The sequence below is a fragment of the Botryllus schlosseri genome, chromosome 1, assembly GCF_051294905.1.
Source record: "Botryllus schlosseri isolate E-star chromosome 1, Bs_hap1, whole genome shotgun sequence".
Lineage (NCBI taxonomy): Eukaryota > Metazoa > Chordata > Ascidiacea > Stolidobranchia > Styelidae > Botryllus > Botryllus schlosseri.
In genome coordinates this window covers 38247990-38274936 of record NC_137236.1, presented here as the reverse complement: position 1 = coordinate 38274936, position 26947 = coordinate 38247990, and the positions used below count along the sequence as shown (strand labels likewise).

General features: G+C 40.5%; 2 protein-coding genes across 2 annotated transcripts in view; both read left to right on the top strand.

Moving 5' to 3' along the window:
* Positions 1–26947, top strand: part of LOC145436535 (dnaJ homolog subfamily C member 7-like) — a 71876-nt gene that overhangs the window by 12613 nt on the left and 32316 nt on the right. The gene's annotated exons all lie outside the window — the stretch shown is intronic.
* Positions 11981–21782, top strand: LOC145436701 (uncharacterized). Its single transcript, XM_080314007.1, has 6 exons — positions 11981–12109; positions 12170–12216; positions 13189–13306; positions 14394–14473; positions 19119–19261; positions 21450–21782. Exons 1-6 carry the CDS (start codon positions 12058–12060, stop codon positions 21709–21711), a joined length of 702 nt encoding a protein of 233 aa, XP_080170133.1. The 5' UTR covers positions 11981–12057; the 3' UTR covers positions 21712–21782.

The window sequence follows — 26947 nt, the reverse complement described above, 5'->3', positions numbered from 1 at the left end:
GGACAGGCGAGATACGTTAATATCGCTGAAAGACTGTCTCCTCCTAAAGCTTGATCTTATGAAAAGGCCCTGAGCCGTTTTCAAAGAGTCTTGCTCTTGACAGTGTTTGGTTCATTGCACGTCAAGGCAATATTGCCATTCATATCGGCTGGCTCCCCCTCGATGACATGCTGTTGGCAGCGTCGAAGGCTTTTAAGCTAGTGGGAATGGTAATGTTGAGGACAGGCGAATAGATTATTTTGAAACAACAACAACTAAAACAAAAACACCATTTCGAAACTGAAATGAATTTCAGCATTTCAGCATTTCTATCGAAATCTGCGAGCAGCAAAATATGACCGGGCGGACGGGCCGCGTGTTGGTTACCCCTGGCCTAGACTTATAGCTGAAAACTGAATATTGTTCAAGTAGAAGTGGAGGCAATCTAACGTTATGAGCACTTGGGTCATTACTGCAAGTAGGAAAAAGCTACTTGAGTTCTAGAAAAGGGGTGAAAGGGCTTCGTTACTGACCACTGTGGTTACTGGTGTCCAGGTGCACTATTTCCATAGCTTATTTCAAGTCCAAACATATCAATTGCTGAAGCGTGGTTCAAATAATTGCTCTGAAGTTTTGAAGGCGCGTCTTAAGCCAGATACCATATCTTTCAGATGCCGGATAAATATATCGGGTGATCGGCGAAGGTGAACGCGCAAGTTATCGGTTTATCTCTATTGGTTAACAATTCGATGGAGGGCTGTAGTAATCATCGCAACAGTAGAGTCCGATGCTACTTTATCCAACTTGTACGACAGGAAACCTCACTCGTTCGTATCACAGCATGCAAAACACTTAGCAAACATACCCATAGGGCTGCGTTTAAAACAAAAATCAATTTAAAACAAACATGTTTGAAACAAAACCCTTGTTTGAAACATTTTTTTAAAACAATGGCGCCACGAATATTCCATTTTGACGTCATAATGGAATGACGTTCACCATTGAAAATATAGGGTAAATATAGCTCCTTTCACGAAATAGGATTCCCACCCCTGCCATATACGGACCAAGAATATCTTTAACCAGGACTAGATCGTCATGCAGCATTTTTGCAGAAATCATCATGACAACATTCATTCCGTACCAATGATCTATATCGGGGGAGGCCAACCCTTTTGCTATACACGGCTGCATTTCGATATGCCATGTAGCCTACGGCCGCATTCCAGGTCATAGTTCATTATGAACAAACTGGACGCCAAATACCCATTTTGAGCTGTCCAGTGTCCATGTCCATTTTCGGTGAGTGCCAGACTAATCTATTTATTCATACCGGCTTAGTATACGCACCGAAATCGCGAGTGGGCATATTATGAATCGATTCGTGGATTGGCAATGATTCACGAATGCATTTCGTCATTAATATTAGTAGTTTCACATATTCTTATCAAACATTTTTCCTTTATCAGCCCATGTGATCGATTTCCCCGGTAAAGATGATGGAGGGTGTGTTTTAGAAAGTTTGAGGCCAGTTATATATGATTATGTATATTCGGGTGGGCCAATTGTAATTAGTCATTTTATTTCATGCCGTTTCATGACCTCCCATCAGGATTGTCGGTATAGTGGAAAGATAATGAAATCGCGCAAACGCACCAGAAACAAATTTCTTTCTATATGGGGCGCATCATTTTTCTCTGTAGTTCACATCTGTACTGTCGTTCTCAGATCGCAAAGCGTGCTACTATATTAAAATCGAAAAATCAAGTCGCATTGAATCGCGCGCAGCGAGAAGAAAATTTCAAGGTTGAATAAAATTTCTTAAAACTTCGGGGGTCAATTCGTAAATTCAATTTTTATTTCGACGGCAGCCAACACACATGCCACTTTAATTACGTGTCCACGGCTGCACAAATTTCCTTCTACGGCCGCAGGTTGGCCACCCCTGATCTATATCTACGTGCTATAGCTGTTGAACCGACTACTTCGCCGGTTCCAACTATCCCATATCGTATACGTCGGCTATATCAGGTGGTAATCGTCCGTGGGCTCGGAAAGTATTTACACATTTATGGCATAATTAAACCACTTAAAAAGAATTTAAAGGCCATAGTTTAAGAAACTGCTTAAAACATGTTCCGTAATCAAAGTGTTTCAAACAAACTCTTTTAAACAACCATTTGTTTTAAATGCAACCATGCATACGCATCGTGAGTACAAATGATACTTCTATGTAGTCGTGATCAGCTAACAGCATCGTCACAAGGCGCCGTGAAATAGATATGGCGGGGGATGTCAAATTATCTTCGATTTATTGCACCTGCATGGCATTATATTCTCTGTATCCATTGTTTGACACAGTCACTGTAGTTTTGAGCATCAATGATTTGCTCACTCACTGATCACCTTGTCGATTACCATTGTCACCTATACTGGAGCATGTCAGTCTCCCCTTCCACTTGAAGTAGCTTTGGCATGTAATGAGAATCGCTACGATTTAACTTCAGTACACAATTGGATAATATATTAATATTGATGTAAACGGCTTACACTCGTCAGGGGTAATCTTCAGTAATTGGAAGAGACTTGAAAAGAACATGGTATATCATCAATCGTATTGCCGAATATCACGTCACCGGCGTTGAAATTCTAATAATCGAGGCGAACAGATACCTTAAACTCAATGCACTATTTTTAGATGATCGATGGTACACAACATACCTCTGTTGTCACAGAATACGGGTATCGTGGCCTTTTTTTTCTTGTCGTGATATCTTGGGGTGATAAACGAAAACAAAACCTCCAGTACCTTGAAGATATATCTCCCTAAGGATTGGTGTATTTGACACAAATTAATCGATCGGAAGGATGTGAAGGCACAATTCATAACCCGGTGAAAATCTGTTTAATGCAACCATTTTCCAGCCATGGGATTACAGAAAAGGCGGGCAACTTCTCCCGTTGACGTGCCGGATGTCGGAAAATGAAACACTTGGCGGGCCGGATTACAGAATAGAATATGTACATTAATCGCGTATTTATCCACCCATACAAGGAATGAATCTTATTCAATGTAATCTTTAAGTTTAAAGCATAGAGACCAAAAACAGTATTTAATGAATTTATAAACACTAGGTGTCAGTAAGTCAATCAGAAATATGTGGTTAGTCAGAGTTGTTAAAAAGTTCTTTGAACTGCATGTCGTATGTAGAAACCCTTAGAAAAGACTGCACGTGAATATCAGTTATATTGGAACGCAGCGTTGTCTCGTTAATGTTCATGGTCGAAAATATACGTACAATATGTGCAGGGTGCACCCGAACAGAGTAGTTTCATGTCCATATTTCTTATGTTCGCAAGCTTGGATTCATTCTGTGACGCATAAAATTTGTCAATACTTTCTGAATAGAACATCACTTCCAGGGTGGAAACTATCTGCGGGCCGGTCAAAATCCCTTCGCGGGCCGTATGTTACCCGTCCCTGGATTACAGTGTATACGTGACCCGGTCTACGCAACGAAATTTCGCTCAAGGTGCTGAAAATTTATTTTCCAAATACAGGCTCAGCCATTTCCTTTCCTGCGATTGAATGACACTTTGACAATCTATGTCGCGAAATATAATATTTGGCCTGACGTCACGGGTATCATTACCCGGCGTGTTTATGAAGAACATAATACCGGGAGAATGAAGCACGGCGATGGAGATAAATCGATTCTGTCGCGGTATAGACATGAGTGGAGATATGCGAATCTTTGCCTAATCCGACCTTATCAAGTCAATTACAAACGGTGGCGACAGGCACGACTTGGGCAGGGTAGCAAGCGATTTTTCGCGTATATAATTCGGAGCGCACTTTCAGGAAAGATTTCTGGTCTTGATGCGAGTTCTCTAATTTGGAGAATATTGTCAGGGCGGCGATTACGGCTAAGGTCAGTTATTTAAGTGCTCGAATCTCCACAGATTATTTTATAATGATTCTAGTCGAGTAGTGTCAGTATCTGAGTTATCCGCGCCTTGCCACTAAGAGTTGTTTTTTTTATGAGAACTATAGTTTCGATAGTATTTTCCACTGTGGAAAACTTGAAAGCTCAATTGGTCGCATCGCAGCGTATGAAACATGAAGTAAGCATACAAATCTACGCGCGTTAGTTGAAATGACATTTACGGGAAGTTGTGATCAACCCGTAGCGTTGGCACAAAGTGTAATGAAATGGGCATGGTCAAAAATACCAAACAGCATTAAATTTGATTTGAAAATGGCATTCTATTCAACCGTTCTTATTGCCACATCTTTCATGTTGTTATGACATGATATTGAGGGATACTCGAACATTCGATTCGACTCTATGCTTGGCACTCGCTTCAGAATTGAGTCAACCAGGTACGCCATTTTGTCCAACCATAATCCTAGTCAGTCAAAGGTTATGGGTCATGTTTCCTGCATTTCTACCAAACAATGTGTTTTCCCGCACGAAAATTATGACCTAAGACTCTGTAGACCCTAGAGCAGGGGGGTTAAACATACGGCCCGCCCGACGATCTCGTCCGGCCCGCAAAGCAATTCTGAGTATAGATTGAAGAAAATGTCTGTATAATTCAGCGCATCTCTGAAAATTGTTACATTGTTGAGAATTTTAGTAGGAAATAGTAGAAACATCCATTAAAAATACATCAATACACCAAATGTCAATCGTATTCTGTCCGTCACAGGCGTATGTATTAGGAATGGTGTGAACGCGAGATTCACGCTCGCGTTCTGTGTGTGAACCTCAGCAATTTAAAGGCTCACATTCACCAACGAAGCTTAGTAGGTTCCGCACTGAGAAGATTTTTCATTTATTACAATTTTTCACGTTCGTCATCATAACACCTCTCGTATAAATTCTATACATTTCAACTTTGAACCCCTCTACGCATGGCGCTGGCAGCATAAAAATATTAACACCAAGCTAACGTGCACCTGGCCAATCTCAAGATTTTACTTCCTTTGTTACAAAAGTTTCCTCGAAATATTCAGCTTTCCGTTTGTGAATATTTAGTGACTCTCTGCTGTGAGCTTGACCCGCAATCACACAACTTCAAGAAAGAAATACACTACATGTAAGACGTCAGTGAATTATGCTTATTCAACCAATCAATGAAATTGATATAAATAATTCATCGTTGTCAAATGTAAAAAATCTAGCAGGCTTTAGGGATCCATCTTGATTTGATATGTTTATTGTACCGTAAAAAAACAAATCCGTGCAATCTGGGTGTTGGCTACTTTATAACTAGTTTATGGAGTATATCGGTAGCAACTACATGGAAACCCGTTTGACACTCTGCTTAATATCAACGTAGCAATACTCAGACGCCAAACACATTAAGGCGTAAGGCGTTAAGGCGTATAAGCTTAGTTTCCTTTGCAAGTCCTCCGAGAAATTGCTGGCAATACGACAAAAGATATTGATTTTATGGGATTATTAGAGCATTTGATTGCTCCAGTTGATACATTTAGTACCGTTTAAAAAGTCAGTATGTACTTCAGCGTTGTGCCCTAATATGGCCCGAGTCGTCGCTAGGTTTCACTTTCCACTGAAATGTAGGGTCGGAGTTAGCAATACAGTATGACGTCACGTGACGTCATAGGTTCACGTTCTCGTCCACACAGAACCTTTCGAAAAGGTTCGCGTTCACGCGAATCTGAACCTTTCAGGGGATCGCACCATCTCTACTATGTATTATTATTAGTTGTGAAGTGAGACATTGTGACGCTTATCACCATATCGGTCTGGTGCGCCACGGCAAAAATTTCGTATGACAAGTCACCAATCATTTACCTATAAATGCTTTAAATCAAGGGTGGGCAACCTGCGGCCGTAGACGGACATTTGTGCAGCGGTGACACGTAATTTAATTAGTATGTGTTGGCGGCCGTCGACGGGCAAATTGAATTTTTGATTGATTCAATTTTAAATAATCTTGAAATTTTCTTCGCGCCGAGCGCGATTTAATGCTATCAAAGTTTGCAATCTGAACCCCACAGCAGTACAGACGTGAAGAACAGATAAAAATGATGCGCCCCGTATAGACATACCAACTTGGAATAGTGTGCATATCACGAAAGAAATTGTTTCTAGTATACGTTTGGGCCAGTGATTTAGTCCAACTGTGACTCTCAGAGCCACATGCGGCTTCAAGGAAGCCTTTTTGCGGCTCTGATTGACCTCTAAATATGCCACAAAATAAAATAGACGACAGTTGCTGTTTGTTTCCATGAATAGCCATAGGCGATTTGTCTATATGAATGCTAAAATGAGGGATATTAGTTATGTCTAAAGCCGTCCAAGGCCGCTTCTGAAAACTGGGAAAGAGAATTCCTGCAGACTGGAGTCAAACGCATGGATGGATATAACCGTCAGACAAGGATGTATCTTGCGTTCTGCTGGTCATAGGCCTTTATAAATCGTCTCTGTGAAGAGTAAATTTCGACATAATTTTACTAACATCAAAATGAAGGCTCATAGACAAGGAGAAATTGCAATAAGTCCAACATTGCTCAGCGTATAATTCTCCGCAAACGTGTGCATTAAGTGCAGATGTAGGAAGAGCTATCACATCACGACATAATAGTACTCGCCAATTTTCTTGTATCAATGCCATAATAACCGATACAGAATTTATGGAAGTCCATGTGCAATATGTGCATGCTTTTGAATTAGCTGGATGGCGAGAGCACAGGTAGGCAACAACAACAACAACAACAACAACAACTGCAACTTATTGAGAACAGCCATAATGTATTGGATCTTAAACTTTTTAAAACGCGCCCCCTTGATGACAGTAGCACACGTTCTGCTCCATTATACTCGTATCTAGAAGCATTAATAAGTGCGATCAAGGTGTTTGTAATCCAAACATATTGTCTTATGGTGTACAACGCTGTAATGTGTTTTCAGAAGTCAAGCTCAACTCCGTAGCCCGTGGGTGTGTGACGTTTTTGCTAAGCGATCGGGCATGCCTCTGTATAGGTGTGAAAGGTTCATTATGATGGCAAGACAGCGTGTAATGGTATAATCCACATCTACAACAACAATGGATTGTGGGTTTGAGTCCGACCGAGGTCAAGTCCAGAATCCCGGCCTAAGTGTCGGAGGTTTATCTAGGCTCCTCTCCTCGCCATCTCGTCCTCGTAAGCGGTGTGGTACAAAGAGCCTAGAAGTGGGCCCTGCTACGAGACCGCAGATACGGAATCAAAAATAAGGAATATCGGCCTGGTGTAAATGACCCTCGTAGTCGACAAACACCATGAATATACAAACAACAACAACGAAGGTTCATTATCGCAATACAAATTGGTGAAGGTGATAGCGAGATTAGGATATAAAATGAGATATCGGAATTCACTCAACAATTTCCAGGACCGAGATTATATCGAAATTTTCCGGTAATTCATATTCAACATGTTGTCCCTTGCATTAGCACACCTCACCTTAGCTCAGACGTACCAGATCATAAGCTAAATTAGCATCCGATTTCGCGGGCTCAAACGATTCTACGCGTGCCTCGACGACATAGCAGATAAGTCCCATATTTTACACGATCTCGGAATTTGGCTATATGTTTAGCGGATTCGTATTTGGCCCAGTGATTTGGTAAGAGGGTCATTCTGTGTAGTAGCTTACTGAAATCACGCTGCTTTATCGGAGTGGAACTCCAAGTGTACTGATTGGTTGCTACGTTGTAAACAACTTAGATTGAAATGTTTGCTTCGTAAATTCACCAGTCACATTGCATTAAACGTGACCATATAAGTATTTATATAATATCACTATAACATTACCTCTTTTTGCGCACTCTGGTGAATGGATATTGAGGTTACATATTACTTTTAAGTCGGAGGTCTTTTCTGGCCGCTCCAACACCCGGCAATATTCAAAATTGATGTAGGCCTATAGCTACGGATGGTACGACGGGAAAAACTTATGTAATTGCCTACAGTTCCGACTAGTTCGACTCTACAGCTGACAAACCTTGCGGTGTATATTGATCGCGACACCGATGGAGCGCCTATTATCCATTTTAGTGCCGAGTGCGAAAGGGGCGATACGTAGAACAGAAATCTTAGAAAGTCTAGTCAATTACATCTGATTACCTGTTTGGTTTACTTGGTAAATTCAATTTATGATAGACCGATGATGATAAATAAGCGGCGTGACTCATCCCAGCCCGCGAAAGGTGAAGAGAGTCGAATCAAGGAAATTTGTATCACATTACGCCAATCAAACTGAACACTAGGGCTGTTAAAAAATAACTTTTTCTATGGATTCCAGCCATTCACTGATCAAATTGTTAGGTCACCTTAAAGACGCTGCACACCAAATTTGGTTCAATTCTAACAAGTATAAGACTCCTTGATTGGTGGATAATCCGAGAATTACCAACAAAAAACTCAAATAACTCCGCTACTACTACTTGGAATTGAATCAAATTGGTTTAGCATCGTCTTTGAAGACAGCTCAACAATTTCATAGGATTGACAGAAAAATTTGAATTAGTTTTTTTAATTTTCTCTAATAAATTATTTTTTTTAATTAGATCTGCGGAGTCTTATACTTGCTAGAATTGAACCAAATTTGGTGTGCAGTGTTTTTAGGGTAACCTGACAATTTAATCAATGAACATCCCTACTGAACACGTTTGCGAAATCTCACAACTTCGCTCGACGCATCGTTGAAGTGCATCCGAAAACTACTTTGCAAACTACAACTATAAGCATCCAGATATAACATTTCAACATCAAAACACTTATGAAGTAGAAGTAGTATACATTTCGAACTACTTCGGTAAATGAGACACGTAGATAAAACCTAATTGAGTACCCAGAAAAGTATGGATACTTCGTAACTGATAACCCCTAGCTTTTACGGGGAGATAAAGATAAAACGCGTGCTTAATAAGGGGGCGTTGAGTCTAAAAAGTTTGGGGACCTTCGGCCCGAATGATCACTGCCTCAATGAACATATTTTCTTCTGATTCGGGTGCTTGTAATCTGTCAAACGAGGCCAATTACTGACGATTACTGGCGATTACAGGCTCGGCCGTGTGCGCATTAGAATGTCGTCGCAAGCTCTCGCTTTCGCAAATCTGATAGGCTGTCAGATACTTATGTATAGCCGATACTCGAAAGCAGAGCGTTGAATCGTATGTGGCCAGAAAGCGTGGGTGCATACATATTTGATTAGAAAGCATATTGGTTGATAGATGCGATAGTCGCTGAATTTTAAAATCATCGGAAAACACCGGAGAGCTTCGTTTGAAATATCCCGATGACGATGTCGGGGCCTTGTCACGATGGGACGACTCTCCCTGAGGCCATTGATATACTATATGGGAGATTATTCTGTTTACGACGTTTCCTGATGCCGAAACGGCTCAGTTTGATTAGATTCTATTCTGGTGAGTGGAAGGGCTGTTTGTTAGGGCGTTTGTTCATACAGGTAGGGCTGTCTTAAATCGAGTAGGCTACCTGAGCGTCGCTCATAATGACGTCACCACTGCTTGAGCGACGTGGAAAGTTCAAATATGTACCTTTTACGCTACCACACAGAACATAGTGCATGTTCTACATCGCAATGAAGATAATTTGTTATTTTTTCAACCGTTCCAACTTTATTGCACTTTTTGACAATGCTTGGGATTGATCACGACTTAGATATGTCATTCCCACTGCCGTACGAATCTTGGTAATACATTTTATATATTCTGCGATGCGATCATTCGGGGTTTCAGACAGTGGAAAATACTCTATAAAAGAGGGCTGTCAAACTCAACTTGCGTCGCGGGCCGGATTCAAACCTTCTGATCGCATGCGGGTCGGGCCAGTCAAGTGATTGCAAAATGTTACCTTAATATCCATGCCCTTGCTTTCACATGAATAAATTATTATCAAGCCTATTAACATAATAGTAATTTACATAATATTGTGGATCATGGGGGCTCTATTCCAGCAACACCTTCATTAGCAAGCAATGGAATTGACAAAATACGATTATTGGCTGTCTGAGTAGCCTACAGTTATAAACCGTCAAAACAGTGGATGTAACGACGATATAAGTTGGTATCTCCGTCCTCTCTTTATTTCAGTCGTAATCAGACGTTAGCCCTGTATGTGCATTGTGAGGAGTACAAAAAATTTAACTGTTAATGCGACGTTTGATTTGGTTAATTCTCAGTAAATCGCAATCCGGGTTGCTCTGATAACCGTAAACCTGTTGAGACGTAAGTGTCAAAGAAGTGCGACTACAGATGTTTGGATTCTATTGTTGTGTAACTATTATTATATTCTACATGTAACCTGCATATAACCGTTTTGCATTCACGTTTCTGCTTCTGTGAATAACTACTTCTCCATTTTTTTTAAATATAACTCTGAATTGAAAGCGATTATTTGTGCCTTCCTGGTAGTGAGTGGGTGTCAATGTCAGCGATTCGTTCCTCTTCGTGACTTGGGTGCAACCATAACCCCGGTGTCGGATAGTTATAATTTGGCCTAAGAATCTACTCCACATTTTCCGCCATGAGGAATTATTTAATGGAAAATTTGTTAGACAATTTTCTGAAACATAAAAGTATATTTCAATCTATTCTCAGACTTGCTTCGCGGGCCGGATGAAATGTAAATGGGGACCGCCGGCCTTATGCTTGACACCCCTGCTCTAAACCATAATTTACGGGGATAAATGAACTCATAACGACAAGCACATCATTTCAGTAATCAAAAGGTTAATTTCTCACTATACCGACTCGAATATGTAAAATAGATGCTCGAATCAGATACGAGTATGCCAATCATTGTGACCAGCCCCATATTCGTAAGTCAAAATAACCACGCAGTATTCAACAAAATCGACACCGCCAGCTTGCTCCGCTCAGCCCAGTTTAAGTCAGTCATGATTCTATCGCTTCATCTCATCACAAGATCGTGCAAAGGTCAAGGGATATGTGGCCTCCGAACCAACTTGGACTAGTCTTTCAATAAGACTGCCGCTTTTGCCTCGAACATGTATACAACGTGCATGGACACGGAATGAAAAGTAACAAGAGATACCATGGAAAGTAAAAGCAGGGGAATTGAAGTGGCGTGTTGCGGTAGGCGTAATCGATGTGTGAGATAGTGGTCTGGTAATCTCAATCGCGGAATTGTATTCATCCAGTAAAATCTGATTGTTTTGTCACGAGTGTATACATACTTGGAGTTTGGATTACCCGCGAAATGCTGCTCCGCGATCGCGATCTGATATTCTTGACAGAACGGGATTTCTCAAACTTTTTTTTCGTTACGAGTTATTTGCATGTATGGCGTAGGCCTATACCCCTTAGAAATGATGCTGTATAAAGTATGCCGAATTGAAAGACGAATCCCCACAGACTATGTATTTACATTTTCAAACATCATTCCACTGCGATGGATGAGCTTGACAATGCTTTGCTAGTAAGTCTGTGGAGGCGAAGAGAAAACGACTGTCCACACAATTTCTGACATTCCTGGATGCGACTTTGCCATACGACTTATTCCATAAACTATACCCAGCTCATCATTGTACATAAATATCATAAACCACAATAGCGCTAATCAAGCAGCCTTCATAGGCTAATAAGCAGATGATACTGATTTGAATATAAATAATGTGAAATATACAGTGGACTATGGTAATAACTCTCATAACACGGACAGAGAAGCAGAAATTCACTACGGAAAATGCACAAGTAAATGTGAAATTATGATGGTATTAAACCTTAATAAACACTGCATTTTATGATCTTAAACCCAATTCCCATATACTTCCTAAATTCACTGCTGTAGAAAATTGTCCTAGTGTCATATAAATGACATAGCTCGCGTACCCAAGTTTGAGAAGCCATGTGATAGAACAATTTGTTTTCGTGTAATTCGTTCTCTTGTGATGCCGCTTTCTCGGTAGAACCGTTATGGTGGATTTATTAGTGAACTTACAGTCAGGATGCTCTACAATTTCCGAGGAAATATTCTCTTCCAACAGCAGATAGGTGGTATTAGTCAATAGGACTATTATGCGATTCGTTCCTAGTTTCATCCTGCTCGTGGCAGTCGCTTACGTCGGAGGTGGGAATCTTTGCTGACTATTTGTCTCTATTGGTCTTTTTGAACTTGTTGATATTGCAGTTACTGGTGAACAAGCTGGACAGGGGCCGACAACCCACCAGGGAGAAGTAAGTCAGCCCAACCATTTTTGATAATTTGTTCCACATACAGGCGAACACTCGCTGTTGATTGCGCATGTATGAGCATCACCATCATTTCACTAATCGTTTGCAGAACTCAATCGGGTGTAGCGATGTCAGTATATGAACTAAGTTTATAGTCTAATCTCCGTAATTTGCCTTCTTGAGAGTTTTTCGAAAAAAGTTGTGTTTGACTCAGGGCTATCATATTACCACTAAATTGAATAGAACATCGTATATCAACAATCGTAACACAAAATATGACGTGTTACGATTGTTGATATACGCTGTTCTTTTGAATTCTCTACTAGTTGCTGACGATTACCCCTGACGAGTGTCAGCCGAAAATATTCGGGTTCATTTCAATATGAATATACTATTCAATTGTATATTGAAGTTCTGTACCTCCAAGAGCCTGTTCATATACCACTAAATTGTATTAATCAACAAATCACTGACCCTACCGTAATCATTTATCATCTACATATTTTCAATGGCGCTGTTTTTCCGTACATCCGTACCCTTCGAGAGGCTTATCGAGGTGCAGAACCTCAATATACAATCGAATAATATACTCACATTGAAATAAACCCGAGGATTTTCGGCTGACACTCGTCAGGAGTAATGGCGAAGACACTATAGGAGGCAATTTGAAATGCAGAGTTTCAATTCTTTACTATAGTTACTGACGATTACCGAATATATCTGGATTTATTTCAATACGAATATATTTTTTCAAGCTGTATCTTTTTTAGTTATTGTAAGGTTTTGAGTGTAGCGATACGCGACTGTCCATGGTGACTCGGCTTTGATGGCTGAGCGACGGTCTTCCTCCGTCGCTGGATCTGTAAGTCTGGTGGTAATGCTCAGGTGGCTTCTGACTTTTCACGATATATACAATCTCTTTCAACATATGCGTGAGCACAATTTCGCCGAATTAACAAGTTTTCTACGATCCAGCAAGCGAGCGCGTACGTCGCACAAGGGAGTCAATACGTGCCAGTTCGATATGCTCCGCCACCTAACAATCGGTTGCAGGAATTGATAAGAACCATCGTGCTGCTACAACTGATTCAACGTGAGTATCGGGGGGAAACGAGGCCATACTTGTACGAACTACCAATCCAGTTTGGTTGGTGGTAAATTAATTACTGATTCTCATAGTAGTTTTAGCTCTAATTTGTAGTTGTAGTGGATGATTTCCAGAATTAAGTATAGTTCTAAATCTGTAGTTACGAGTCCGCAAAATTGTCGTAGATGAAATAGACTACACTGTTCGACTGTCGTCGTTTGGCGTGAATACCGGCGTTCTGCTGTGTGGTGTTCTCACAGCGATGGCTAACTCAAATTCATCACCGCACTAGCACTGGCGTAGCGGATGGGTTTTCGGGGTCGAAACTAGGGCTGGGCACTATGATTCGAGTACTCGAATCTGAATCGAGTATTGATTTTAATGATTCGAGTCGAGTAGTAAAATACGATTTTTTCGAGTACTGAAATTATACGCTTCTCGCCACTGAAAGTTAATTTATCAACAAGAATTATAGTTTCGATACTAATTTTCACTGCTGAAGCCTTGAAACCTTGATTGGCGGTATCATAGCATACGAAACATATGGTACGAAGCTACGAAGGTTACTGGATGTAGCACATTTCCGAAGTCATGATTATTTCACAACATTGTCACCAAATGGAATGAAATCGGTATGGTAGAAACAATACCGAAATACCATTTAAGACATGGATAAAATGCATTATATTCGTTGTGGGGGCATAAACGGTACATATTTGAACTTTGACGTATTACATTCATATATGACGTCATAACGTGTGATACTCGATTACTCGACTCGACTCGAAGCATATTACGTGACTCAGAATTGAATCACTCAGTTGCTCGATTTTGCCCAGCCCTAGTCGGAACCCTCCCATTTGAAACCCGAAAATTGAAGCCGACGCAATTCCGATAAAAAAATATAAACGAATATATTAGTTTCGTAATTGAATAGAATTAGCGGTGTTTTAGTAATTTGTGGCCTGTTTTGAAAGTGAGTAATCCTAGTTCTCGTTCTAGTTGTGCGTCCCGAAAATCCAGTAGCATGTAAAAGTCTGAAGGAGGCAAATTTCTGGTTTCGCTGAACCGACTCTTTGTCTTCCGCACACAGAAATGAGGAACACGACGGCAACAACAACGACGGCGGGGACAACGACGACGGCGGGGACTACGACACCGACAGTTGTGCCGGTAAGCTAACGTCATGCGTAGGAAGCTGACTAAACTCTGGAATTTGTAACGGTCGGTCTTGAAAATATTTAAGACGAGCGGACTTTAATCGAATCTGAATCATGAATAAAGAACGACCGCTATCCGAACGACAAATTCCCTGGCCTAGTTCGACTCTGATCGTGTTTTTTTAATGGAATCCAGCCCCGATCCCACTCTGGTCGTACGAGGAAAAGTACTAATTAGGCACACAATTTGAAATATGGAGTCCGAAAAAATGCGACTGATAAATTTCCAATTCAAAGTCCGAAAACAACCTGTCAATATCATGCCAACTTTTCATATTTCAATGAAAAACGTCTGCTAAAATACGAGGTTTCAAATTGTGAATCCGGCCGTAGTAGAAAAATGTTAATCCGGAAACGGTCTTATCACCGGAAGTATGAATCCGGCTCCAGCCAAGAATAAATAAATCCGATGGATATACGATCCTTGGATTATTAAAGCAAAGCTCTAAAAACTAGCACCGTGGCTGATAACCCCACCGTCTTCTTTCGGAAAGAGATGACCTTTTTTTGAAGACATGTCCTTACTTCGCGCAAATGTTCTCCTTTTCGGCAATTTGTCCTCTTTTTTAGCTTAAAATACCAAAAAACGACCATAAAATCCGTTTTGAACAAAGGTCTTTTAAAAAATTGTGTTTCTTCAAGTTGTATAATTGTGTCAATACTTTACAAAAACATGTTGTATGAGCCTACGGACGACGATTACCACCCGATATAGCCGAGGTATACGATATGGCATGGTTGGAACCCTCGAAATAGTCGGTTCAACAGCTTTAGTACATCGATATAGATCATTGATACGGAATGAATGATCTGATGATGATGACCGCCGACCTTAAAAATGCTACATGACGATGTAGTCCTGGTTAAAGATATTTTGGTGCGTATATGACAGCGGTTGGATGCCTATTGGTCAAAGGAGCTATATCTACCCCATATTTTCAATTTTGAATATCAATCCAGTATGACGTCACTATTAAATATGCGTGACGTCATTGCTTAGACCAGTGGTTCCCAACCTTTTTCGGCTCATCGCCCCCTTTTCAAACTCCACACCGATCATCGCCCCCCAAATATTGGGAACCGGAAAATGGGCATACAGACTGAAATCACCGACGACTTTACTAAGAAAAAAGGTCAACTTCTCGTCTCGACCTCGAAATTACACTTTTCCAGCTGAATTTTGGTGAGTTGACTTTAAAAAAAGGTAATTTCTCCGACTTGATTCCCAAAGGACCGTAACAGCACTTCGTCAGCCCCCCCCCCCCCCCCGATACGTTGGTATTGATCCCCGCTGCTCCATAGGGCGATAAAGCAAACTTCTGCACCCCTCAGACCAAACTCCCCCGATACTTCTAACCGATACTTCTCAGCACAATTGTTGGATTCTTTAGTTAGTCGGTTTAATTCGCGCGAAAGATATCTATAATTCATGATTGAATCGGTCAATACGAACGGGAATTGCATATATATTGCTGTCGATTTTTATCTTCTCTCTGCTCATGTATTCAGATTTACCGGTAAAGCTGAGCGAGGTGTCTTGGAAAATGTAGGGCCCGTAAAAAATAATCGTACAATTGAACATATTCGGGCGGACGTGTGGGTATAATTACTTTGTTACTTAATTAAATTTCGTGGCCTGTCTGCTATGTCAATAGATATTCACATCGTCCATACGTACTAAACTAAATGACGCACACAATTTTAAATTGGTATTTCTGCACAGGCAATTAATTTTTCTCAGCGAGATGGAATTTTGTGGGGTTCTGATTGCCAGGACATGAACATTCGGCGCCAGGCATTTAGGTGCCTATGGACAATTAAATATATATGTATTTCGTATATATATCGAAGTCGGTCAGCATGAGGGCAGTCCTTTTCCGCCAAGGTTTTCTCGTTCTGGCACACTTCTCGGAGTCGCATATTACATGGCCTGAAACTTCATATGTCTTGGTGCGTCATGGTGTGATAATCGCTGACGCCGAGATGCCCATTTCTGTAACTCATGCGTATTATTTCTTGGAGGAAGGAGATGCAATAAGAAAGAAACATGTGACCACGAAATGGCGCGCAGCGCGAAAATCTTTTGAAAAAGTTGCCTAAATTTCCAAAATAATACTCTATAATTATTGTTAATTCACAAAAAAAATTGTGCGGCCTCCTTTGAGCTCGGGGCCCCCCATGCTAATTGGGAGTTTGGGCGTGGCAGTTACGGTCATGGACGCCAATATAGTCATTTCAACGCGCCATCGCCCCCCTATTGCCCCCTTCGTCCATTTTCGCCCCCATATCGCCCCCTTGGCTATTTTCGCCCCCCTGGACCGACAAATCGCCCACGTTGGGAACCACTGGCTTAGTCAAAACACAATAAAGGGACCTTGTTTTAAACATGTTTGTTTCAAATTGATTTTTGTTTTAAACACAGCCATAGGTATACGAGTACTAAAAGTGCCCTGTTTTACTCCTAGTCAACTTGCCTAATCTAAACTATAAGCGGTTATTGGGGGAATTGACCCAATGTCATTAGCTGTATTGGAAAATGACTCGTTTTCTCGTCCACTATAGAATATTTTGCACCGTGTGAAAAGTGTCCTCATTGACGGCTCTCAAAATATGATAACACTTCTCCTCTGAATTCAGCCATTGTTGGATATGTAATGAACTATAAAGCCTGCACATGGACACGTGGGAGCAATGGTGGTCAGTCACGAAGTATATACTGCTCTACTCAAGTAGATCTGATCTAGCTGCACTAATTACTCAAGTGTTAACAATTTAAGATTACTTCAACTTAGCAGCTCTAAATCACCTTCTCTTCACCTACTTCTACTTGTAATTGATTTTAATACAACATCCATTGTAATAAAATATTTATTGAACTCGAAGACTTTTCATGAGCCCTTTTTCAAGAGTTAACGGCACACTATAGGGATTTAAACAGACGGAAAATCTAAAGCAAAAAGGCAAAATATGGCGTACAATCAGAATTGCACACCATGAAGTCCGCAATGTAACAGTGCAGCTATAGTAACAACGCAATACAGAAAATCCTTTTGTTCACATATCGAATTGCTAGTGTCAAAAGTTTCTCGTGCTTGTGGTGTGCTGTCACGGGTATCTCGTTTACTTCCCAGATCAGTTCTAAGAACTCTATACTTTTCCATTATTCATCCTCACCTTTATGGTGTTATTTTTTGGGGCACATCTTTCAAAACGTACTTGCAAGCCTTATCTGTTCAACAAAATAGAGCTATCCGATCAATATGCCGTCTAGGATAGTGCTCAGCAAGCAAACAGATCCCTCAACATATTAGCAGTTCCAAAATGTGCTCTTTAGAAATTGCAAAGTTGATGCATAGATACCATAATGGCAATATTTCCGATGCATTGCTAGGCCTATTTCTTCTCCAAAAAGACGTCCATACTTATAATACCAGATCTGCTTCTTCTAACAACTATTTTATTCCACGTGTGTCTTCAATGGCTCAAAGATCCATTGTCTTTTCAGGACCAAAACTATGGGGTGAGACTCCAACTGAATTGAAAAGTATGTCTTTTAACGAACTTAAATATCATTATAAAAGCAGCTCTTCCAATCATAACCTAATGGCTACTGTTTAGTTTCTTCATTCTCATACCATTGAGAGTTTGGTACCGTTTGTATTGTTTACTTGTTATTTTACCAACTGTTTAGTTACTTGTTATTATGTAGCTAGATTGACAGCAGTGATATGCCAAATCATTAACTATAGATATACATATATGGGTTAGCCTATATGTAATTGGTATTGCATGTTGACCTATATTGACTGTCTGTTTAATGTATGAGGTGACCAGCTGACTTGAAGACCTGAAGGTCGTATCGCTGGCCACCATTTTACAGCATTACTGTCTTACACATGAAAATAAACTTCTGTCTGTCTGTCTGTCTGTCTGTCACTTAGAATAGGCTTGGTCAATTGAATACTGGTTGATTCTAACACTTTTAAATGAAACAGAAATCTGCCTCGCGCAATGACAGTAAACTTTTCGTCCTTATAGTTTTGAGCGCAAGAAGGATTTTCACTTAAATGTTGACCGCTCGACGAAGCGTATGTTTGATAATCGTCAGATGAGTCAGGTTTTGCAGTCAACTTGAATTGGCGCGCGAACGCTTGCGGTCATTTGCGCAAGTTTTTGAGCGAATCGATTTGAGGATTTGTTGCGTTATTCGTTCAAACAATCTTTGTGATGTATACTTTCACCATATACCTCTTGAAAAGAGGCACCCGAAAAGTATTCGAGTTCAATAAATATTTTATTACAATGGATGTTGTATTGAAGGCCATCTTCGAGTTCTGTATTACGAACCAGCAGCTTCTTGAGTATAAATTCACGACGGTACGTTTGCCGGAGTACCAAGAGCGATTACTCTGCTTGTATGATATCATAGGCATATGTGATTATCCCAAGTCTAAAAGTCGCTGAATATGGTGGTCTGGCTCCCTACCGGAACATTAGACGTCACGAAACTCCCCTCTATATTGTTCTACGGCGTTATGCCCGATACCGATTTTTTCTTTCAATGATCTCTCACTCACGGTATTCCCTTTGCGTTACAGCCTGATTGGAAAACATACAAGGGATGTCAGTACGAAGTCGGCGCGAACACGGCCCGGGAAGACGACGCAGAAAGCGAATGCGCGTCAATCGGTGCTAACGTGGGTCTCGCACAGCAGAACGTCAGGACCGCGGAGGACAGAGAGTGAGTACTGGTTTCATTATGAGTCAGATCGATGCCGCGACTTTCCCGCGGGCTGTACGCATGTAGATTGTAGATACATGAGCTGGTCGTGGACCGAAGCCGGACTGGATATGCGACCGGATTTTTTTCATATTTGGTCGGAGCCAGATTCATATTTTTCTGATACGACCGGAGTCGGATCGGAGCCGGATTCGTATTTTTTGATACGGTCACAATCGTCATTGAGGCTGTAGAGGAGCATGACTGTTGTAGCTACCAGCCACACGCCGTTAGCCGCCAATACAAACCTGTGTTCAATACACATCTGTGAGTTTTTATTGTCATGTTTCTTTTTAAAATATTCAATATTTAAAATTGGACCTGCAGCGTATGATTTACTACATTTGTACTTTAATAGACATAAGTACGCCTACCCGTTTTTTTTAATTAAATCTCGGTCACAGAAATCCGGCCAGAGAATTTGTCGATCAGCCCGCACTAGTAGATAGAGAGATTGGTATCTATTCGCTACACCAAGAAAAGAGGTAAAAGCAGAGGCGTAGGTGTACTGAGCCATCACTGTTTTCTTGAGATTTACCTTTGTGTGTTTCTAATTGCGTAAACAGAAAAACCCCCACACAAATCGCGAGTAATATTATTAGAAAAAGTTACTGGGATTGTATCAGTGTTGGGATCAAGTCACCACCTTCGAGTCACGAGTCATTTCGAGTCATTGCACATTTTGACTCAAGTCAAGTCAAGTCAATCGATTTTCAAAGGTGACTCGAGTCGAGTCAAGTCACTCGATTTTTGGAGGTGACTCGAGTCAAGTCGAGTCAAGTCAAGTCAAGTCACGAGTCAAGTTACAATTCAAGTCGAGTTGCTTTTTCGAAGTATAAGGCATGATTACGTCATTGCATTTTGCTAGCTGTCTGAAATACAGATTGATTGGTCAATGATTTTGAACCGATGAACAAATACAGGGTTAAATATACACGCTAAACTACGCTAATTGCATAGCCACAGTTTATAGTCACCAGCCAAAATAGAGAATAGAGAAACGAATTGATAAGATGCAATACGTTACCCATTTACACATTGATATGATACAATTCGAGCCTGCGGCAATGTTTGAGGACTATATAAACTATATTCCCATTCAATTTCAATAAAACAAGAGTTTTTGTTAAGGTAAGAACAGAGAACAGAAATAGACTATTTGCTTTTAAATTTCTTTACTATACATAGTTTACGACAACGTAAGCTGTAAGCTTCGATGACTTGATTTGCGCTCAATTTATTTGCGAGAGTACAACGGAGGCCGAGTAAAACACACGATCATTGAATGATTGGTCACTCTTGCGGGTCACAACAGCGTTTCGAGAACATTCCGAACATATGCAAGATACAGTGATTTTCATCGACACCGATTACTTGATGACTTGAAATTGACTCGTGAATTTTGCTCCGTTTCACAAGTCAATCCACATTTCTGAAACACCGAGTCAAGTCAAGTCAAGTCATTTTAGCAAAGTGACTCGAGTCAAGTCAAGTCATACGAAAAAAGTGACTCGATTCTGACTCGAGTCAAGTCATGACTCGAGTCATCCTAACACTAGATTGTATATAGTCGCGCCGAGCGTGAAAATTTTTTCAACCTCATAAATAAATTTCGTCGATAATACTGGTAATTTTCCATATATATTGTCAAACACCCATCCATTCTCAGACCACTTGATCAGATTAACTGGTAGAGCTGTAGGAGGGGGTGTCTTCGAAAATTTTGATGACAAAATTAATGATGATGGACCTTCCGGTTTTGCTAATCACTCTCTTGCTTGTTGTTATCCATGTCCATTACCAATGACTAAATGATGAGGAGAAACATTTGCTGGTGACTTCACAAAGGAATATAATTTTCAAGCTGCTCACAGTTGATACGGACATTGTACGATATTGCACATCCGGTCAATCTGTTGTGAAGCATGAACTAGCTTATTTATTGTGATAGCTAGTTAAAGGTCTATTGTGATGCGAATCTGCTACCCCCCCCCCCCCCCCCTCGGAGTGGTACACCTTTTAAACATTTCGGTACGATACACCCGGATGAAGATCCCAGTACTAGATGACGACAAGGGTCCGTGTCAGTCGCCACCTGAGTCGGGCACAATAATTTGGGTCTCTCTTATCCATCTCCTCGCGTTTACAGGGCTCTTCTCCGCGACTTACTCGGTGTGTCGGGCAGTGTCTGGCTGGGACTGACCGACGGAGACGGGACTTCAGACACAATGTCCGCTCTGTGGACCGACGGAACAGAGTATGTCTCCGAAACGGGCGTGTCAGTGACCTACTCCGCCATGGAGTTTGAGTCTCGGGCCATCGCGATTTTTCCTACTTTCAAAAACCTCGCGTTCTCCGCCCAGGAAGGAGACAGCCTGAGCTACTACGTCTGCGAATACTGCCCGCCTTGATTATGTAATCTCATCTGTTTGCTTGGCGATAACAGTGCCAGCTTCAATAAAAAAGGTTTGATCGATCGAAACACTCGCTCTGTGGTTATACTGCTCTGTGCAGTTCAGTTCAGTTTATTGGATTTGGAGATCCGTTATTATGTGTAGTCGTGCTCAAAATCTCGCCACGAGGGAGGCGTTACGTCGAAGGGGGCGCTAGCTACAAACTATAGTCGATTGGAGGGCGCTGAAATGAAACGGGCACTATAGAAATCATTCCGGGAAATCCAATAATTAATAATATTCATATTTGTGCACTAAGAAGCAGTGTTGGGATCAAGTCACTACTTTCGAGTCACGAGTCATCTTGAGTCATTGCAGATTTTGACTCGAGTCAAGTCAAGTCAATCGATTTTCAAAGGTGACTCGAGTCAAGTCAAGTCACTCGTTTTTTGGAGGTGACTCGAGTCAAGTCGAGTCAAGTCAAGTCAAGTCAAGTCACGAGTCAAGTCACAATTCAAGTCAAATTGAATTTTCGAAGTATGAGTGATTATTCAAAGTCATTACATTTTGCTAGCTGTGTGAAAGATAGATTAATTAATCATTTATCTTAATCAAATAACGAATATCTCGTTATATATGCATGCAAAAAGACGGTATATCCCTGACGCACACGTAGAACTGCTAATAAAGTACGTGAGTAACTGTACAGCTCCATACTACAGTCAGTTCTTATCAGCCAAAATACAGGACCTAATACGAAGCTTCGAGAAGTTGAAACAAATTGATATGGTACAATAGCCTACACTACTTATCTACACTCCCATGAGAATATAAACGCACCCAATATATTCGTTCGATTTAAATCACACAAGAGGATTGGTAAATGTGAGCACTGGGCAACCTAAGCATTGAGCCGTCTAAGAAACAGAGACACATCGATATTTGGATTAATTTTCTACATTGTGGTCAATTTATTTGTGATCGAACAATGGAGGAACCTTGTAACGTACAATCAGAGAATGACTGGTTGTTCTCACAAGTGACACCAGGGTATCTCGAACAATCCGAACATCCACAAGATACAGTGATTTATTCGACACCGCTTATACTTGATGACTTGAAATTGACTCGTAAATTTTGCTCCGAGTCACGAGTCAATGCACATTTTTGAAGCTCCGAGTCAAGTCAAGTCATTTTTCCAAAGTGACTCGAGTCAAGTCAAGTCATACGAAAAAGTTGACTCGAGTCTGACTCGAGTCAAGTCATGACTCGAGTCATCCCAACACTGCTAAGAAGGAGTATATGAATATGTGGTTACGTTGTTCCATGTGTTACAATACAAGGCGCATTAGATCTGACATCGTCACCAACGCTCTCCTTAGATCAGTGGTTCTCAACCGATGTACTAATGGGACTGCTCAGGTGTACCGCGAGAAAATGTGGTAAATAAGGACGAAGTATAACAAAAATCCAAATTTTGAGGGTGTCATTATTGGAAATTCCATTGAATTTATCCGATCAAGACATTCGATGTACAATGCGATGCAATGAAAGGATACAAAGATGTTGAGACGATCATAGTTAAAGTTACGGTATCTCAAAGTAGTATCTCAATCTGGCATCCTCATTAGGTCATGGATTATGGGTCTTTCTCTCGACTTTTTATTGTAAAGACGCTCTGAGCACAGCAACGTATACGACGGATAATATCATAAAACTGCGACGCTCCGTTACTTGGTACTGCACTGCCATGAATCAAACAGGGGCCTCTACCGTCAATGGGTGTGATACGCTAGTTTGCCCACATATTGTAGCATTTAGGACGCTGATAACTAAACTCTGGCAATTGGACCATGATGTTGAGGTGTGGCCGAAGGTGTTCATCTTTTACTTGTTGAATTGAGAAGTAAAGTTGATCAAATTACATCAGTTAACAAATTGGACCGCCGCTGAGGTTTAATATCCCGGTTTGTTGGAACTATAATTGAACTGCGGGTGGCTGCCAGTAACACTATATTAAGGTATTGCTACCCTCACAGGTGCTATTACAAGATATGCGTGGAAATGTGTTTGGTATCCATGTACATGTACAATGTACATACGCCTCTGCCCTCTGCGTCTATGTATTTGTTAGTGGGGATCGTCATTGGACTGTCCAATGCCACGGTTAAATACATCGACAATGCGGTGGTGGGCAGACTTTATTGTCGAGCCAATTTTATGAATTCAAGCTCAGCCCGAAGTTTTAACGAGATATCAGCAGTTATGTAGTAGCAGAGGTAATACCTGATAATTCAAAGCCTCACACGGAAGCGGAGAAAGTTCTTTTTCCAGCCTGCACTAAAATTGTAAAAAATGTTTCGGAAGAATTGAAAACGATTCCCATGTCAGATGATACCATTCGTAAACGTATTTGTGACATGTCCGCAGAGATAAAAGAAAACTAAATTTCCATTTTGAAATCGAGAGAACCCTACTTGTGTGCTCCGAAAAGGTAGAAGTACATCGTCAGTGACCACCTCTGTAGGACTGTGGCTGCTGCTACGCAGAACTGGTGGTTTGGCTAAAAGCCAAAATAGTTCTGAACCACTGTGCTTGTGTGCCGCGAACTATTTTTCATTTTCAAAGTGTGCCGCGAGGTCAAAATGTTGAGAAACACTACCTTAGATGATCATTGGCATGCAATATTGAGTTTTGTACCAAATCAATCATTACGAAGAGAATTCTTTGCCAGCGGGTCTTATTGTACAAACATTTAGAAACGCATGTGCAACAAGTATGATGCAGGATTCTCCTCCTGGATAGTGACTTTGAAACAGCTAGCAGCGTGATGCCGATGAATTATATCAACGACAAAATTCCAGACGCGGTAACGTAGATTGTGTGAGCATGATGGTGGGTCGTAGGGGGGGAATCGTTTGGCACCTGGGATATTGGCCAAGGGGGGCTGTGTAACAAAAGTTTGGGAAAGACTGGTTTTCACTGTAAATGCTTTATATCTGTCATTATGAAATTTATATCATAGCGTCTGGTGTATATATATGGGGAATCAGCCCCTTTCAGGGCCTAAATTGTGCCTTCTCATCCCTTCCCATTGGTGAAAATGGGTCAAATGCACCAATCCACCATTATAAGCACGTGCCAATGAATAGTGTGCTGTATGACGGACTAATAGTACTTCCATTCTTTTCTAAGTAGTTAGCGTGCTGCAAGAGTGTGATCAACCGACAAGACGGAGCTCGACGTCCTCAAATAATTAGTTATGTTTGATCATATAGTTTTAGTGCGGACACGACAGATATAACTAATCAGAGGATCAGCTGTAGATAGTGTTAGTCGGAACTTAGCGATTCCATCAGCGTTATTAGTTTAGTAATCATTTCATCGTTACTAAACGCCGCAAGTTTATAGTGACGTGAAAAGATAGGAAAAGGTTGAAATGATCGGTAGTGGTCTTTCAATCAAATAACAACCTTATTAGCACTCGTACCCTTGCGCTTTCATTAAATGTTTTCGTGATGACTGACGGAGGTACATAGATTATAGTAATAGTGTCGTGACCTTTCGAGGAAAACAAACTAATAGACATGCGCTATTCTATGCCTTTATTCACTAAAGGTGTAGATCACGAGAGGCAGCGTTTTCAGCTCGCGGGCCGCATTCAACATCTGAATCCATTCGCGGGCCGCACTATATTAAATTAGGATTATTAGCTGAAGCGCAATATTTGTATGTGAATAATTGTTATATAGGGACCGATGAATTATGGAGATAATATCTATGTAGGCTATATATATTTAAAACAAACTATTATTTATTGATAACTTACGCGCGTAAGAGACATTGACAAGATGATTTAAGCAGGTCATCCTCAATAACCAATTTGGTAACTCTTGGGATGAAAGGCAGCTGTGTCGATTCTTAGATGGGGATGTAAATTTGAATCTGTGAGGAACTATCTGTTCATAGATTTGCTGATTCTACTTTTGTTTTACCTCCAGGACATACAATGCTGGCAGGATCATAACTATGCTATACCTTAAATATACGCTTCAACAACGAAGTTGTTATTAGGGCGATTTTTTTTGACATGTCAAAATTTGTCAAAATTTTGTCAAAATGGTAGCGTTAGGTCAAAATCTGTCAAAATTGTTTACAAAGTCAAAAAAATTTTGACGTCTGCATTTCGTTTGTATCGTAGATTTAGCACTGTCGGTGAACTTATCATTTGATATTTTACAGCTTGTAGCCTACTTTATACGCCTACCATTGTAAACGGCGTTTTGTCTGTTCATTGTGAATCAGAAACGTTCAAATAAAACAAATTGGTATAGACATGGTGTTATGGTCAACGTACCGCAATATCATAACTGAAGAAAGACTTCCTGGGCATTGCATTATTCTTATGTTAAGAAGCGCTTGATGAAAAATTGTGATGTAGACAACATTATCAGAATGAAGCAACACGGTGTGTCACCAGCAGTGTACGCACAAGTTGAGTGTTGTCAGCCAACAACTGCTGCTGTTGAACGTTCTTTCTCCATTCTTGGCAAGCTTCTTAGTAAAGACGTACACTTTCTACCCTAGAATGTAGGAAAGTATCTCTCGTTGTACTGCAACAAATTTTAATTATTTCTACCATAATACGTATTGTAACTACTGGAATTCTTCATAGGGCCAGATTTTTGTTAAAATACCACTTTTTTCATGTAAAAATTTGTCTGTTTCTAATCCAAAAACGTTTTTTTTTTCAGGTCAAACTACTTCGTTAGCACAGCTAGTTCCAACCAGAAATGAAGATAAGTGGTACAATTTCAACATTATGTGAGAAAACACCTAAATTGCATACGTTAGGTCAAAATTTGGCCAAAATTCAGTTTTTTCAGTCAAAAATGTCAAAATTTTGATTTTTTAGGTCAAAATTTTTCTTTTTTTAGGTCTTCAAAATCGAACTAGTCATTATAGATATAAAATACTTCTACACATATTGAGAACATGTCTTTACCTAACACACACGCGAATCCGCGTCCCAAATACATTCACGCGTAATAAAATTGCTGGAGCTGCCAATTTTAAATCGCACTCATGATCGAAGTTATTTGAACAGCTTCTTGGAGGTACAAAACTTCAATATACAATTAAATAATATATTCATATTGAAATGATTTATTAGAACGCGTACATAAAAAAGAAAAGCCGTGAAATTGAAGTGACATGAGTTAAACAGCGAAGTCGATCCGTCAGATCGTGGGTC

Coding starts and splice junctions, on each gene's coding strand:
- LOC145436701 (XM_080314007.1), top strand. CDS start 12,058: ATGCGATTCGTTCCTAGTTTCATCCTGCTCGTGGCAGTCGCTTACGTC. Junction 12,110..12,169: donor GGCAGTCGCTTACGTCGGAG/GTGGGAATCTTT, acceptor TTGATATTGCAG/TTACTGGTGAACAAGCTGGA. Junction 12,217..13,188: donor CGACAACCCACCAGGGAGAA/GTAAGTCAGCCC, acceptor TCTACGATCCAG/CAAGCGAGCGCGTACGTCGC.